This window comes from Thermobia domestica, chromosome 4 (genome assembly GCF_964235325.1).
Source record: "Thermobia domestica chromosome 4, izTheDome1.hap1.1, whole genome shotgun sequence".
Classification (NCBI taxonomy): Eukaryota; Metazoa; Arthropoda; class Insecta; order Zygentoma; family Lepismatidae; genus Thermobia; species Thermobia domestica.
In genome coordinates this window covers 302,082,652-302,100,274 of record NC_137457.1, presented here as the reverse complement: position 1 = coordinate 302,100,274, position 17,623 = coordinate 302,082,652, and the positions used below count along the sequence as shown (strand labels likewise).

General features: G+C 36.6%; 1 protein-coding gene across 1 annotated transcript in view; it reads left to right on the top strand.

Annotated features, from left to right (window-relative positions):
* Nucleotides 1-17,623, top strand: part of muc (dihydrolipoamide S-acetyltransferase muc) — a 63,701-nt gene that overhangs the window by 23,904 nt on the left and 22,174 nt on the right. The window contains exons 5-7 of the mRNA XM_081756383.1: nt 339-512; nt 3,604-3,797; nt 8,219-8,381. Coding sequence (XP_081612509.1) covers nt 339-512; nt 3,604-3,797; nt 8,219-8,381 — 531 coding nt within the window. The remainder of the gene's footprint in view (nt 1-338; nt 513-3,603; nt 3,798-8,218; nt 8,382-17,623) is intronic.

Genomic DNA, 17,623 nt, shown 5'->3' with positions numbered 1-17,623 from the left:
TTGGGGTCCCTGGTTCGATCCCTGCTTGCGTCGTGTGGACTTTGTGGTGGACAAACACCATGCTCGTTGGTTTTCTCGGGGTTATCCCGTTTCCTCCCACTTTCTTCATTCCACCATTTCACTCATCTCTCATCATCACCGTCTCCTTTAGCCTAACCGGCATAACCGTGGGAAGTAAAACTTAAAGATTTCAAACCCTGTTTTAGTGAAGACCCCATTTAAAGGAAAATAAATCCCTAAGCAATTCATTAAATAGCGATTACATTTGTTACATTTTTATATAGCGAGTAGCGATGTATTATACTCGATTACATTTGTTTTTCTTATTCTTTTTGCAGGCAATTGGTAAAGGTTCTGGAATGGATGGTATTATAACGTCCAAAGACTTAGGAAGAGCTCCAGCGGGTGTGGCGATGGCAGCTGGGGCTGCTGTTCCTGGAGCTGAATACACAGATCATCCTGTCTCCAATATTAGAGCGGTCATTGCGAAACGTCTTCTCGAATCAAAACAGGTAGGTTGTTTGTAACTTATTACAGGATTGTCACAGTACCGTGAAGGCAAGAAAAGGTGAGGGTTGATAAGCTCATTTTTAGCCTAGGATATAGTCAATAAACAAATAAGAATAATATTGGTAAAATTTTCAACACTGTTTAAAATCATGTAAATGTGAGAACTTGTTGCAACCATAACTACCAAGAGCTATTGTAATGTTACAGAAGTAAAGTAAAGCAACACTCATTCTAAGTATTTTCTTCAAATACGTCATTTTAAGTAGTCTCTACTAGCGATGACCACATTTTTTCGAAAACGAAAAACGAAAAGCGATTTTTTTTTTGAAAAACGGAAATCGAAAATACCCCCCCCCAAAAAAAAAGAGGAAAACTAAAAATCTTTCCAAAAGCAGAAAACGAAAAGATGTTTCGAAAAACCGAAAATGAATAATTTTCATAAAATAAGAAAATAGAATTCATTTCTGTTGTTAAGACTCCGAAACTGTATCATGCATAAATATTATAAGTTCATGCATAAATATGTTCATCTGTCTGCCTATCCATCCGTTCTTCTGTCGATGCGTCAGAGCAAGAGCGGTAAGAAATAGCGAGAAGCGCAGTTTTGCAACACGAATAGATTCATCTAATCCATTTGACTTCTATTTAATCCAGAAGTGGTAGAGATCTATCGCTTTCTGTTACATTGTTGATCATCACACAACACAAACTGTAATATATAGAAAGACGCGGTGTCCAACCAGTTCAGTGTCCCAAGAGCATATTCCATTTTCACCTTGATTACACTTCCAGCCTATGCTATGCATAAGTATTGAGAGTCTTACAGAACAGCCTTGTCCAACCGTTTGTCGACAGAACGAAAACGGTGACAGATATCGAGAAGTGTTTATTGCCGTCGGTTCAGAGTCCCAAGAATAGGTTCCATCTCCTCCGTTATCTTCTATTCAGGCCAGAAGTGGTTCAAATTACCCACTTCTGGTTTCGACTTTTATCATTATAGAACGAAATCGGTAACAGTTTCCAAGAAGCAATTTATAGCAAAGAATTTAGAGTTTCAAGACAACATATCATGACTATCCGCATCACTCTACAAAAACCAAAGTATTTCCAGTTTTAATTATTGATTTGCATAAAGCAGAAATGGTAAGAGATACCGATATATGATTTTTTACAATCGATTCAGCTTCCAAAACAATAGGTTCCATTTTCTCTATTAACCATCCATGCAAACCGGAAATCGTTCAAATTTGCCATTTCCGGTTCCAACATTAATTGCCATAGAACAAAAATAGTAATAGATAGCCACAAACGATTGTTTAATCGATACAGCGTCTCAAGAGTATATCATCACAACCTGTAACACTATCAAAACAGGAAGTGGTTGAATTTACTAATACTTTTGGTTTTAATACTAATTTTGATAGAGCAAAAAGTATGAGGAATCGAGATGTGATTTCTCGTAATCGACTAAGCGTCGCTAGAGTAGGTTCTATCATCTCCCTTAATTTCTATTGAAACCGGAAGTGGTTCAAATTAACGATTAGAAGTTTTCAACCTTCATCGCCATAGAACAAAAATGGTAATAGATGGCGACAAGCTGTTCTCTTGCAGTCGATTCAGGGTCTCAAGATGACATCCATCACTATCTACAACATTCCACCAAGGCGGAAGTGGAAAATTGCTAGCGTACTGAGGTCTCGACACAGTTGTAAATTCTTACCTCACTTGACCTGAATCACAGAACAAGGCGTGTTTAAATCGTATCGAACCTTTGGTGGGCAAAAATACATTTATTCAGATAACATACGGTAACTCTAATCTCTTTCTTGGAAATGCTTACGCTTTTGTTGTACGAGATGGGACCGTTTTGTTAGAAACACTTCTAAAACGCATCATTGGGAATAGTGTTCAGCTGGCCCGTCGCATGGCGCATAATGTCTCTTCTGTAATCAAAGCGATGCCCTTCAGTCGCATTTTCAGCTTTTGCGCCATATTGGGAAACCAGGGAGACTGATGAAGCACAAAAATGCTGTTTGGTCAAGAAAGTCTGAGTCAGGTGCAAAGCGTGCTGGGAACATTATCTTAATATTCCAAACTGTACCCACAGGTCCGGCCATTTGTGTCGGACAACATTATGAATACGACGAATGACTTCCTGGTAATACTCTTTGGTAGTGTTTGTACTTCGAGCATACTCGTGATGCGCCACCCTACGGGAGTGGATGAAAACGGTCAGCATCACCTTCACCTGCTGTAGACCTAATCTACTTTCTTGGCCTCGGAGATGATAGATGTTTCCGTTGTGAGGATTGTATCTTTGTTCTGGGTTGTATCTAGAAATCCACATCTCATCAGTACTGATCACCTGATCACCTGTGCGATTTCCAATCGAGATGTTTATGCTTCATCGTTAAAAACTCCGGCATGAATTTCACGGTCACTCTATTCAAGCCCAAATCCTTGGTCAAAATTGAAGGTATCGATTCAATGCTTACTTCCAGCTGGACAATTCTGCATGACCAAGGTCCTCAGTTGCCCCATAACAATCCAATTTAGGCATGTTGAGGATCTACCTGGTTCACTGTTCAGTGATGCAGCGATGTTTGAATCTGTTAACGCTACTCCTTGATCCAAGAGGTGCTCATGATATGGTTCGTGCGTACTGTCAAGCTTTGGCGCTGACTGCTGGCCACTTAGGCTTTCTTTGTGCGAGCTTGATGCACCCATGCTTGTGAAGGTCCCTTACACATCCCCACTGATGTGATTGGGCGCCCATATTCCATTTGTTTACATGGGAAAGACTATACTTTTTTTTGAACACACTTTGTACACTTATAAATAGAAAATGTCAGATATATCTTCAGATTTTTAATAAATTTTAAATAGTGAAAATGCGTGCCTGGGTGGTAAACCTAACGCAGTCTTACGTTTTCGCACATGAAGGTGACGCTCAACTTCTAAGGGCACTTGTATTATTTCATTGACATCTGTTTTGCTTGGACAAATCTTGGCCTCCATGTAACGTAGACATAATAGTAGAATCTTATGATGTTAATGATTGTAGATAATTTTTTTTGTGTTGTTTCTTTTCAGACCATTCCCCATTACTATTTGACGATAGACGTTTGTGTGGATGAGGTTCTGAAGTTAAGGGAAACATTTAACAAGCAACTGGAGAAAGAGAACGTAAAAATAAGTGTTAATGACTTTATCATCAAAGCAACGGCGTTGGCGTCCAGAAAAGTGCCAGATGCAAATTCCTCATGGCTGGGAAATGTCATTAGAGAGTAAGATTTTTTATTATTAGATAATTGCCCCAACTGTAAGTATCTGTTGTTGCCAGGTCTTAATTCGGAACCTGGATAAAAAAAAGATGAAACGAATGTCCTTTAAGGGGAAAGACTACTAAATATTTTTCAAAAGCTAACAATTTTTTCTTTTGCCAGTTATTCGTAAGTGAAAAGAGATAATTATATGTAACTTACCTCAGTAATAGATAATGTTATTCTGCACCCGAAAATACGAATCTGAAGAATTTTCAGTGTTGCCATGCATAAAAATAATAGTGTGACCAGAATTTGAGTTACCCAAAAATCTAGGTTATGGCAGCAACTGGAAAAATGAACTGAACGGCAATTGATGACTTATCATGCTGTGTTCCTTAATTGTTAACTTTTGAAAAATATTTAGTAGTCTGCCCCCTTAAGGAATAACTCGACAACCATTCCATTGCACAAGTATTTATCCCATTGTGTACACCGTGTCCATAAAAATACTATCATACTGTAAAGTGGTATTACATTGCTTTGGATAATCTATTTAAATGAAATTGATCACATTTGAAAGAAAAACTCAAGTATTTTTGTAGGTCCTTCGTGGCTAAGCGGTTAGCTTTCGCGCCTTTAACGTGGGAGACCCGATTTCAATTCCCAGCGGGAGCTCATGTGGTTGGGATTCCACGTTAATCAGTAGGTCGACGTCTCATATAGCCTCGCTGCTGAACGGGACGTTAAATTCAAAATCAACTTAATTCAAATATTTTTGTGGAAAACAATGTCAATAATACTGGACGGGATCAAACACAGAAGAAGTAAATTCTCTCATGTTTACATGTCACATGTCCAACTTATTTTGACATGCTCGCTAGTTGGTTATTTCTATAATTGGAAAACGACGACGATAATGACTTTATTTTTTTTCAACAAAATGAAGCACCTCCTCACTGCCATGTACATATTCTGGAATATCTGAATAAGTGGCTTCCAGGGAGACGGATTGGACGTGCCGGAAATGATGCTATTGTCTTCTACAAGTGGCCGCCGAGGTCGCCTAACTTAACGTTCTGTGACTTCTTTTTATGGGCTTACGTAAAGGATTGCGTCTATGCACATCCCATTGCCTCAAAACCTGCAAGAAGTGCAAGTTCGTATCAGTGCTGCCATCCAGTCCGTTTCATCAGATATGTTGGAGCGTGTGTGGTGTGAATGGGTAAAATCTTCTTGATACCTGCATCGCCACTTATGGGACCCACATTCAATGTTTATGAGGTACAGTAACAAATATTTGAGTTTTTTTCTTTGAAATGTGACCAATTTCATTTAAATTCGATTATCGAAAGCGACGTAATACCACTTTAAAGTTTTTTATTTATTTATTTATTTATTTTATTTATTATTTTTTTTAATGGACATGCTGTATTATCTAAACCCACATACTCACTATATCATGATTGCATAGAGGTAAGATGTTCCGGAACATGTTGAATCAGAAAACACCAGAACAAACATGATATAGCTAAACTGAACTTCTCATTGGTTTCATAGATGTTGTCTGTTGAGTGTAATGGACCACTTTAAGAGGAAATTAACAGAAGCTAGTATTCTTAAATACATGTAAAATAAAAAGATAAAACAAGGTAATTGTTAATTAGTTAGGTGCACTTAAGATACATACATGAATATATTATTGAGGGTTGATGTATAGGAGTGTGATGTCTTCAATATAATTGGGAGTTTTAAAAAATATGTAACTTCATATTGATGCGCGAAATGGATATAATTTAAAAAATTCCACTGATATTTACTGAAGAATATGGTTTGAAACTGTTTTTTTTTCTTTCTTTATTGAAAATGAATACTCCGACTGTAGGTATACGAAATGTTGGAAGCTACATCTGTTTACATAGGCGTACTTCTAGCTTTAGATATTGCTAAGAGTTTGGTTACACTTTACAAACATATTTGTTTCAACTATTTCGACAGAATTATACAGGTCCGTGATCATACTGGAGAAGTGTGAGCGATGAAATCAGCATAATAGTGTTTACAGGACTCTGCCATTCATGAAGCAGGCGTGATTCCGCGTAGAGTAGTCGCTAACGCTGTTGCTTTTGGTGCGAGCAGTCCTGTGTTCGATTTCCGGTGAAGACTAATTTGGAAAGGTGTCACAGCTTTTCGAAGGTAGCCATCTGAGAGGGTTTTTCCTGGGTTTTTCTAGACTTAACATAATGGTCCCAGGCCGTTCCTTTCCTTTTCCATTCCTATCTTTTTCAGTTCCCCAAACATTGTGACGCCGAGGGACGTATTCCTCATACGTGACAGGCTAAATAGCCATAGATGCCGAAAGCCAAGAAATCTAATTCCTGATCCTTTCTTCCTTCCCTTTCCTCGGATAATGTGATCGCCGAGGGACATCATCTCTCGTACGTGACAGGCTAAATGGCCATAGATGCCGAAAGCCAAGAAATCTAATACCTGATCCTTTGTTCCTTCCCTTTCCTCGGATAATGTGATCGCCGAGGGACGTCATTCCTCATACGTGACAGGCTAAATGGCCATAGATGCCGAAAGCCAAGAAATCTAATTCCTGATCCTTTGTTCCTTCCCTTTCCTCGGATAATGTGATCGCCGAGGGACGTCATCCCTCATACGTGACAGGCTAAATGGCCATAGATGCCGAAAGCCAAGAAATCTAATTCCTGATCCTTTGTTCCTTTCCTTTCCTCGGATAATGTGATCGCCGAGGGACGTCATCCCTCATACGTGACAGGCTAAATGGCCATAGATGCCGAAAGCCAAGAAATCTAATTCCTGATCCTTTGTTCCTTCCCTTTCCTCGGATAATGTGATCGCCGAGGGACGTCATCCCTCATACGTGACAGGCTAAATAGCCATAGATGCCGAAAGCCAAGAAATCTAATTCCTGATCCTTTGTTCCTTCCCTTTCCTCGGATAATGTGATCGCCGAGGGACGTCATCCCTCATACGTGACAGGCTAAATGGCCATAGATGCCGAAAGCCAAGAAATCTAATTCCTGATCCTTTGTTCCTTCCCTTTCCTCGGATAATGTGATCGCCGAGGGACGTCATCCCTCATACGTGACAGGCTGAATGGCCATAGATGCCGAAACCCAAGAAATCTAATTCCTGATCCTTTGTTCCTTCCCTTTCCTCGGATAATGTGATCGCCGAGGGACGTCATCCCTCATACGTGACAGGCTAAATGGCCATAGATGCCGAAAGCCAAGAAATCTAATTCCTGATCCTTTGTTCCTTCCCTTTCCTCGGATAATGTGATCGCCGAGGGACGTCATCCCTCATACGTGACAGGCTAAATGGCCATAGATGCCGAAAGCCAAGAAATCTAATTCCTGATCCTTTGTTCCTTCCCTTTCCTCGGATAATGTGATCGCCGAGGGACGTCATCCCTCATACGTGACAGGCTAAATGGCCATAGATGCCGAAAGCCAAGAAATCTAATACCTGATCCTTTCTTCCTTCCCTTTCCTCGGAACTACAACTGAACTATAACTGTAAACTACAGGTTATTGTAAGTATAGGCATACATATAACAAATTTGTAAAGCAATAAAATGGGCTCCCCGGTCACCAGATGTAATTCTCTTGTATTTAAGTTCCGTGAGAAATGTTAGAATAAACATCCATTTAGTGAAATACGGAAGCTGCAGTTGGATCAATACACGGACCTTTCCAAGCAATGCATCGTGGAAGTCTGTGCAAATATTCATGGTAATGTAGTTCAGGATAGTCGTGTTAAAAATGTAATGGCAATCACGGACAATATATTGTAATATCAGTGCGTGGTCATATGCCAAATGCATTGTCGGCTGTCCTTGTTATATTTACCTTATGTGTTGATATTGGTGACTAAGAGCTAGATTATAGAAACACACTAACTTGAAAAAGAAGTTGACGTGTTGACGTTGAGGAGCACTGTCTACAGGGATTGTCTTAGAGTTTTAATTGATCCACAGTTTCTGCTGTACACTCATGTCCAAAATGATTGTCGCATATCTATAACTGTCTTCTTGTAAGAGTATAATTTGATAATGATTGTGCAGAGTACTTTTAATACTGATACTATGTGTATAATCGAGAAATATATATTTGTGGTAAATTTCATAGGAAAAGAATTATAAATACGAAAATTAGAGTGAGTATAACAAAATGTTGCTAAATGGACAAGAAAGTTTTATTTTCATTTTATTGTTCTTATTTAGTGCTCTTTTGACATGAAATTTGCCACATACATGTCTTTGCCGATTATACACATACTAACGTTATAAGAAATATCGGGCGAATTCGTTATCAAATTATATTCCTACAACACATTTATAGACATGCGACAATAATTTTGGACATGAGTGTACATTAATGACGAAATTGATTGTCTTTTGTGTTTGTTTATAGGTACCACACAGTAGACGTAAGTGTAGCTGTAAGTACCGACCGAGGACTTATCACACCAATTGTGTTCAACGCAGACAGTAAAGGTTTGGTTGGAATTAGTGAAGATGTTAAGAAATTAGCTGCGAAGGCCAGGGAAGGAAAACTTCAGCCACACGAATTTCAGGTTGGTTATCACAAGTTTCGTTAAAATAATTCAAATATGGTTTTAAAATGCCAGGTCATTCACATCTCTGTAAAGAAGTGTAAGAAAAGTGTCTACAAAATTGAACAGATACAATTATTGTTTTAAACCCATTTGTCTAGAATCTGAGACAGACAGCCATTCAAAAATTGTTGACACAATATGTTATAAAGGGACACAATTCTTCTTCCTTCAACCCTTTCACAATAATTGCGAAAACTAAGCACACATCTGAAACTTTCTGTGTTATGAATCACAATAATATTATTAGATCCCGGCGTATGGGAGCTAATAGTTTCACTCCAAGTGTGTTTATATATATATATGTATATATATATATATATATATACACAATAGGACGTCGATAATCCGAACGCGGTCCCTAGAAGCTTTTTTACATTTCGTTTTAGCGCTAGCGATAAACAAACAATAGGGTTGTCCATCGGCGTTGTGTAAAGTCAGTGTTTTTATTTTTTTTCTTTTTCTTTTTTTTTTTTGTTACAAAAGCTCATTCATGTGTAACTTTTTCTCATACATATTTTTATTTTCTCTTAAGCCTATACAAGTTAAGTTTTAAGTATGAGTTACAAGAACAGTATAATTTAGTTTACGAATAGGTTCTTCAGAAACATTCAATGTAAGTAGCCTTACGTACGGTGTTGTAATTACTGTATGTAGTGTGTAACCACTGTATCGATAAAAGAGCATACCGTACAGTATATTTAAGCCTAAATGGCATTTTCTTGGTCATTTTCGAAAATCCGAACTACCTGTGGTCCCAATTCGGATTTTCGACTTCCTACGGTATATATAGGGTGTCCGATGAGGAATGTCAAAGATTTTGGAAGGTGATAGTGGAGGTCATTCTAAGCAAAAATGCTTATGTGAATAGGATCTATTCCCCCTCGTTCCGGAGATAGGGGTGGGGGTAACTTTTTTGCCTCTTGCACTTGCCGATTTTCGTTTGAAACATTCTAGCACACTTGTAGTTGGGGTTAAGTTTCATACTATACATCGTTTGAAAGCTAATGAAACAGGCTTGCAGATGAGATACAGATTGTCCCAGTATTGCATACGAGAGGGAAGTAACGGAGGGAAATTTTTCGAATTTCCTTATAAAATTCCCTTTTTTAAACAATTTTGCACTGTTCTTGACTGGAAATATTGTCGCTAGAGGAATAGTATCTGATTAGGTGAAAATGATATCGTATACCAAAGATCCAGGTGAGGTGTCAAGTTTTTAGCTTCATTAGAAGCCGTAATAAGAGGTTTCTTCCTAACTTCTTACTCTAATAATATAGCGATGTTCCAACTTTCCATAGATGACAGTGATTACGAATATTAATAAAACAAATGTTCTTATACAAAATTGGAAATACAATACTATTCCCTAACATACCCGAGCTCCACATTTCTATGAGGGAACACTAATACAGTTCTGAACAGCACATTGCAGCGAAACAAAACTAACTTGAATTAAAATTTTCGTACAACATACTCTACCAGGACGTCCATTGCACACAACACGTCCATACTTCTAATGCACACAAACATTTTGCTTGTCTCACGTAACCCAACAGAGACGTTGTCACTGTTATGCCCAATTCCCTCGAAATGTTTTGGATTTTTTCTGCTGTAAGCGGCGCACCACAAGTCATTAACTTGAAAAGGACCTTTATTAGTTATTTGGTGTTTCAGGAACGTGAGGAAGTGCAAAGTGCTTCTGTGTAGACTGTGAAAGAAGTTCGACAGTGTTGTAGTAGAATGCCGTTCCAATACAGCCCGCTGAATATTCAGATATAATGTACACTCATGCCCAAAATTATTGCCGCATGTCTATAAATACGTTGTTCTAAGAATATAATTTGATAACGAATTCGTCCGGTATTTCTTATAACGTTAGTATGCGTACAATCGGCAAAGACATGTATGTGGCAACTTTCGTGCCAAAAGAGCAGTAAAGAAGAACAATAAAACGAAAATAAAACTTTCTTGTCAATTTAGCAACATTTTGTTTTACTCATTCTAAATTTCGTATTTATAATTCGTTTTCTATGAAATTTGCCAGAAATATTCATTTCCTGATTATACAGATAGTATCACCATTAAAAGTACCCGTAGTTAATATGTATCGTGGCGGACATAAGTTTTTGACCAGGTAATGGCGACTCCTTTGAAACAAATGCAGAGTTCGAGAATTAAATTTGTCATATCTGTAGTTTCGTGTAGAAAAGAAACAAACTTGTGAACCAAAGGTTTAAGAACAACTCAAGTTATAGAAGAAATATAACATACAACTTTGCAAGCGGAGGCAAAGAAACCTAACGTAACCAGACTAAAAACGATTTGTTTACCGTGTAGTGATTGCGATTCATTGGTCAAGGCGCTTGGCCAGTAATCTGAAGGTTCTTGGTTCGAATCCACGTCAGGCATTTTTTTTTTACTTTAGGATTTTTGATGGCGATTGATCGGCGATGACATACGTTTTATTATATTCAAATATTTTATTACTCGGATGTTTCAATACCTAAACTATCAAATCTTCCGGAATAATAATAGTAATAATTATTATTATTACCTCGTAGACGATTAAAAGCTAGGAGCTAATTATCGCTCAGGTCATACCACTATAAACAGAAACGTGACAATTGGAAGGAATATTTCGGTTTTTGTTTAATGTTGCCCACGAAAAGAGGAATTTCCCATCTCGTTTCTAAAACAAACAAAATAACATGAGAATTAATATTTTACATTTGAGACGGGACAAGGCTAACTCAAATTATCTTCTCGCTTTGGAGATGAGAATCGAAACGAGAGGAAAAGTATGGTAAACATTTCTCGTCTTGTCTCGATTCTCGAAATAGTGTATGTCTATTCTTTAAGTAACTGTTGCTCTGTAGACTGAATCTTATAGGCTATTTTGTTACTTTGTATTTCAGAGCTCATTGAATTATGGCCTGTGTAGGTATTTTTATAGCAAAGCTTTTATAATTACCTCTGCATATCCTAAAATTAGTTTATTATATGCCTTACTGTTGCGTGATATTCAATTATTTTCATTACAGTTATTTTCCTTAAAACATACAGTAGAATACTTTCTACATGAAACTGGAACTTTAGTGGAACGCTTTAGTTTATAATTTGGGTAGTTACCGAAGTGTTTTTTTAAAGGTACGGAACCCCTACCAAAAAGTCTACTTTTAAGTAAGTTTTACCAAATTTTAGGGCAACTTTAAATCTTTTATAATAATAATAATAATAATAATAATAATAATAATAATAATAATAATAATAATAATAATAATAATAATAATAATAATAATAATAATAATAATAATTATTATTATTATTATTATTATTATTATTATTATTATTATTATTATTATTATTATTATTTGAGACTTCAGTATTACGTCCTATTAAAATGCAAATAAGCATATTGAAGTTAAGAAAAATGAAAAGAGATTTTTGGGTCCTCTATAAGAATGAATTGCCTTATAAGAGATAGTTTGGAAGAAAAAGAAGGGGAGAAAGGTGTCAGCTCCTGGACAATACGACAATCGAACCTTCGGATGCTTTAACAGAAACTAAGTAGAATTTGTCTTCATTACGATACATAGTAACGCCCTTTCTTTGGGTAAAAGACTTTGGATTATCTGTGCGTTATATTGATATTTTAAAATATGCATACAAATATATAAAAAAGAATAGTTCCGATTTACAAATTTTGGTTGAACAGATATATGGAACGTGTTGGAATTGGCAAACGAAAATATTATTTCTAGTAAGAGTGGAAGAACTTAGAAACAATTCTACAATAAAACAATAATGTTTCAGACACACATATGACTCATACTTTATATATATGAAAAGGAGCGCAAGGACATGTTGATAAAGGTACGCAAATTCCATCTTATTCCATTGAAAAACAAGAACGCTAGAATTTTTTAAAAATTGACGTTATATTTTAATGAACTAACTATTGTTTTAGCATAGCGTTCTCAAAGACAGCATATTTAATCTTTTATACGATTAACAGGAAGCAATTGTGTACATTGACTTTGAAAAATGCAACGTAAACATTTTAGTGCATGTTTGTGACTGTACTTTGTATTCCAATAGTAATTCAATGTTTTCTGGAACCTTGAAGTTTGACTGTTTCTTATGTAATCCCTTGATTGTTAAGTAAGGTTGGTTGCATAACATTTCAGGCATTGAGCTGCGAGTAGGTTACTTTTCTGAATTAAAATCTCCAACTAGCAACATAGTGTTCGTTTGGGTCATAAGCATGAATGACTGGTGTATAGGCAACCCATTTGATTTTGGTGTAAGGGAGGTTGCCTGACATTTGAGGTGTTTATTGTTTGTTCATTTAATTAATTGGTAATTCATATACAAATCAGTGAAAATTGTTTGTTTATCAACTGGCAGGTATGCAACCCAGTGTACGTAACTGAGGTGTGGGTTATCCGTAATTTTAAGGGGTAATCGCACCAGTGAAATAGAGAGGGACAGAGATAGGTTTAAGAGTAGAGAAGAAAGAGCAGCCAGGAACAGCTTCGGAAGTTATGAGGAAATGCTGGATGCACAGCTATCACAATCTGGAATAAAAACATCAAGGAATGCAACCCAAACAGACCAGGACGAACGAGAGGTTGAGTTGATTGAAGATGATAAAATGAAGAAATACGAGGACGCGATGAAATTTGTAGACACAACCTTAGACACTAGTAAAGTTGGAAGATATAAAATTGAAGCAATAAAGAAAAAACTCACCGAATGGCTGGCCTATCAATCAAAATTGGAAGGAATGATTAGTTGTCTAAAAGAACAAGTAGCAGACTTGAAGCAGGAAAATCAGATACTAAGGGAGGAGAACAACAATCTTAAAGGAAAAAATGAACAGAATCAAGATCCACACTTCCCAACTATGACTTATGCTGAGGCGATAAAACAAGAAGAATCAACGAGAAGCAAATCAATCAAAGAATCTTTAAAGAAGCAACGTCCTGTGCTCTTCTTGAAAAGCACAGACAAAGAACTCGACGCTAAGGAATTACAGAAGAAATTGGAATCTACCTTTAATCCAGCGAAAGAGAAAGTCAAAATAATCACTACGAAAGTCACGGGAAAGACTTTGATAATAGAAACTGCTTCGAAGGAAGATTTGGACAAACTCCAATCTAATCCCAGGCTTAAAACAGAATTTGTCATGGAAAAAAAGAAAAAAAAAAAAAACCCGCTATGTATCATATATAATGTGCCGACGTCATACTCTGATGAGTTTCTACTAGATACAATAATCAAACAGAATTTAGAGGAGGCAGACAAGGAGCAGGCAGAAAGGGAAATCAAGGTGCGGTTCAGAACTGGGCCCAAAAATACAGCACGATGCCATCTTGTAATAGAAGCCCCTTTTAGATTATACAACAAGATCGTATCTGGGAAGCGTATCTATCTCATGTACGAATCCCTGACGGTCAAGGAATTCCTTAGTGTGGCACGATGTTCAAAATGTAAGGATTATGGGCACGTTGCTAAATATTGTAAGTCACAGGACTCAAGATGTGGACATTGTGGAGCCTTAGATCATGACAAGAATAACTGTAAGGAAATAGGAAAACCGAAGGTCTGTATTCCATGTCAGATTAGAAAAAAGAAATGTAATGCGAAAACCGAACAGGAATGCTTGACATATAAGTATTTCTACGATAAAGAAGTAAGCAAGTATGACTATGGATACGAAGGTTGAACTGGAAACAACAGATCAGATTGTTACAAGCACATCGAATACAAATATTAATATGTCAAGCAGTTCGATAGAGGTTAATAACATGTCAACGGAGAAGGAAAATTCCTTATCAAAGAAACTGGAAAGAGACTCAAATCGTATAAAGAAGTATAACCTACAAAAGAGTAAGGAGAACTTTTTAAAGTGGGCAAAATGTAATATCCCGGAAATAAATAAGGATTATACAATTCTCAGACCCCTGACTGTGGAACCGGGGACTATAAATCTAGAATTGGAAACACAATGCGTACTTCATTTCATCAATCCGTCATTGAAAACTTTTCCAGGGGGATTTGCAAAAGTTGTTGCAAATTCTCACGATAACTTCAATATAGATAATTTCAAAGACCTGGAAATTCTTGATAAAGATGGAAATATTATCAGGGTATTGCTATCATCTAATAGACATTACTGTAAATTCATACATGTTATCTCTTGTAAAGATACCTTTTTGCAAGACCTGGAAACCGTCTTGAAATTTTTCCAAGATATTGCGAGGGAAATAAATTCAAGATTAATAACGATCCCAGCCATCGGAATGGGTCTGTGGAAGAAGCGACCAAAGGAAGTTTTAATGACATTCAAGAATTACTATTGTACTCCGAATCAGAGTTTCTTTTTTAAGATGTATACTGACAAGACCCAACTTTTTACAGAAATTGACTGGCAAATCAAGAGGTTTCATTATAGCATGAGGAAGCCGTCTACAACCCTATACGATGAAATACAAGAAATGTATTCCAATTTCGATTCTGTTACAAGGCTCTGTGGTATTCAAGAGATAAAAAAGAGTAAAATACCAAATCAACAAGTCCAATCGGAGTTCTGCGGGAAAGACGGGGTTAAAGAAACCCATGACAAGATGAATACTCAATCAAACGCGGAAAATTCTGTGGACAATGCGCAAAACTTAACTGAGATAGAAGCGGAAAGTATAGAAGCTGATCAGGATGAACTGGGTGCTACAGTATCTGTTTCGAAACCTACTACTGAACCTAAGCGCACTAAAGTCTTCGGATTGTTCAAGAATTGGATAAAAGAGCGTAAACATAATCGTGCATCAAAAAATAATTCTATAGATTTATCAACAAGAAAAAATTCTATTATAGAAGAAAATATGGAAAGCCTCCAGAAAAACGAGACAGAAACAAATATTTCAAATAAAAATTTAAATCCTTCCAAGGTTTACGAGTCCTTTGAACTTACTTTAAAACTATCTAAACTTGAGCAGTCAGCAATCCTCAGACTTGCACTAAGACATATCATAAGAAAATTAAAGGAAAACGGTGACCAGATTATATTTCCGCAATCTGAGGATGAGGATCTGATGGAACTCAGCATAAACAACTTACCTACGAACCCAAAGGAGCTTTTAGAACTCGTGGATGCAGCCTATGCGAGAAGAAATTTAAACCTGAATCTGAACAGAATATATACACATTTTGTCAGACAATATGGGCGTATGGTATATAATCATAAAAATGATTGGCCGAACGCGTGGGTAAAAACCTATCACATCTAATATGGCTACCTATAGAAGTGGCGAAATAAACATTGTCCAAATTAATGCCATGCACTCAAAAGTTGCTATGGATGAGATTATACAATTAAGCATTCTATGGAAAATTGACATTTTATGTATCCAAGAACCCTATTTTAATATCAACGACGTACCTACATGGAATAAAGATTTTAGAATTATCGACGCAGATAAGAATACACTACCTTCCATTATAATTTTAAACAGTGACATTCAAATTTTAAGAATCTCTCAGTTTAATAATAATTGGACGAAGTGTCTTCAAATAAAACATGGACAGTTGGATTTCATTCTAATTAACTCGTATTTTCAATATTCTCTCCCAATAAATAGCTTTTTAGATGAAATCGAAAACATATGCAACTTTTATACAAACAGGAAAATACTGATCTGCGCGGATGCAAATGCTAAGTCCCCTTCTTGGCATTCAGGCAGATTGGACGAAAGAGGAGAAATGTTGGAGAACGTAATAAATGAACACAACCTACACATCGTAAACCAGGCTGGCAATCCCCCAACTTACAGGAATAGGAATGGACATGAGTCAAACATTGACATAACACTAGTATCCAATAACTTTATTAATGTAATTAGTGACTGGACAGTACTAGATAATGAGACCTCAAGTGACCACCAGATCATAAAATTTAAGATAGCTCAATTCAACCAAATTAATCGTTCGGGAGTGGAACCCAAAACCTATTATAGAGTAAACAAAATAAATTGGGAACGTTTTAATCAAATTGTGAAGCTACCGTCAATAGAGTGTAAAACCGAAGAAGAAGTAAATAATACGGTCATTGCCATTGAAGAAGCGGTAACTGAGGCAATTCAAAAATTAAGTACGAAGAAACCGAAAATAATGAATCCAAGTGCTCCATTTTGGAACGATACCCTACATATGTTAAGGAAAAGAACAAGAGCCAAAAGAAGACAGTTTCAAAGGACGCATGACCCATTTTTAAGGGCTGTAAGATTAAGGCAATACCTAGAGATGAAATCAGAATATACTAATAAACTAGAAGAAAGGAAGAAAAAAATATGGAATGACTTTGTTGCCGAAAAATTAACAACAGACCCTTGGGGAATGCCATACAAAATCATTATGGAAAAAGTGAACGCGACGTTAACCTTAACGACGTTAGAAAAACAAGCCGGGGTATTTACTAAGGATATCGGTGAAACTATTGAGTTTATAATCTCAAGATTGCTTCCTGATGATGACCCAAGCACAGATAATGACAGGAATGCCCTACTCAGGCATAACTATAACAGCTTTAACTGTGACGGGTATCAAACAAATGAAGAATTATACACTACAAATAACGAAATTGAGCTTATACTAAAAGGTTTAAAAAATAACAAGGCGACTGGCCCAGACGGATTAAAAGGCGAGATTTTTAAAAACAATATTCAGTTTTGGACGCCGTATCTTGCGAGACTATATAATAAATGTATCCAGTTGAAAGTATTTCCGAAGAGTTGGAAAAAGGCCAGCCTTATAATATTACAAAAGAACAAAATAGGCATACCGAGCTCTCCAAAGGGATACAGACCGATTTGTCTTTTGAACATCTTAGGCAAAATATTTGAAAAAATAATAGCCAAAAGAATTTCAGACAAAAGAGGAAATTTAGATAATTGCAAATTACAATTCGGTTTCAGGAAAAGCAAAGGAACAAATGAGGCAATTAACACACTTTTGGAACACGTTGAGAAGACGAAAGATGTGGGAGAGAAATATACCATTGCCATTTTCGTGGACATTTCAGGCGCCTTTGATAATTTGTGGTGGCCGAAAATGTTCCATGAACTACAAGAATTAAAGGTGGATAAAGAGATTCTTATGTTAATTAAAGATTACTGCACAAATAGGATTGTTATTTACAAAGA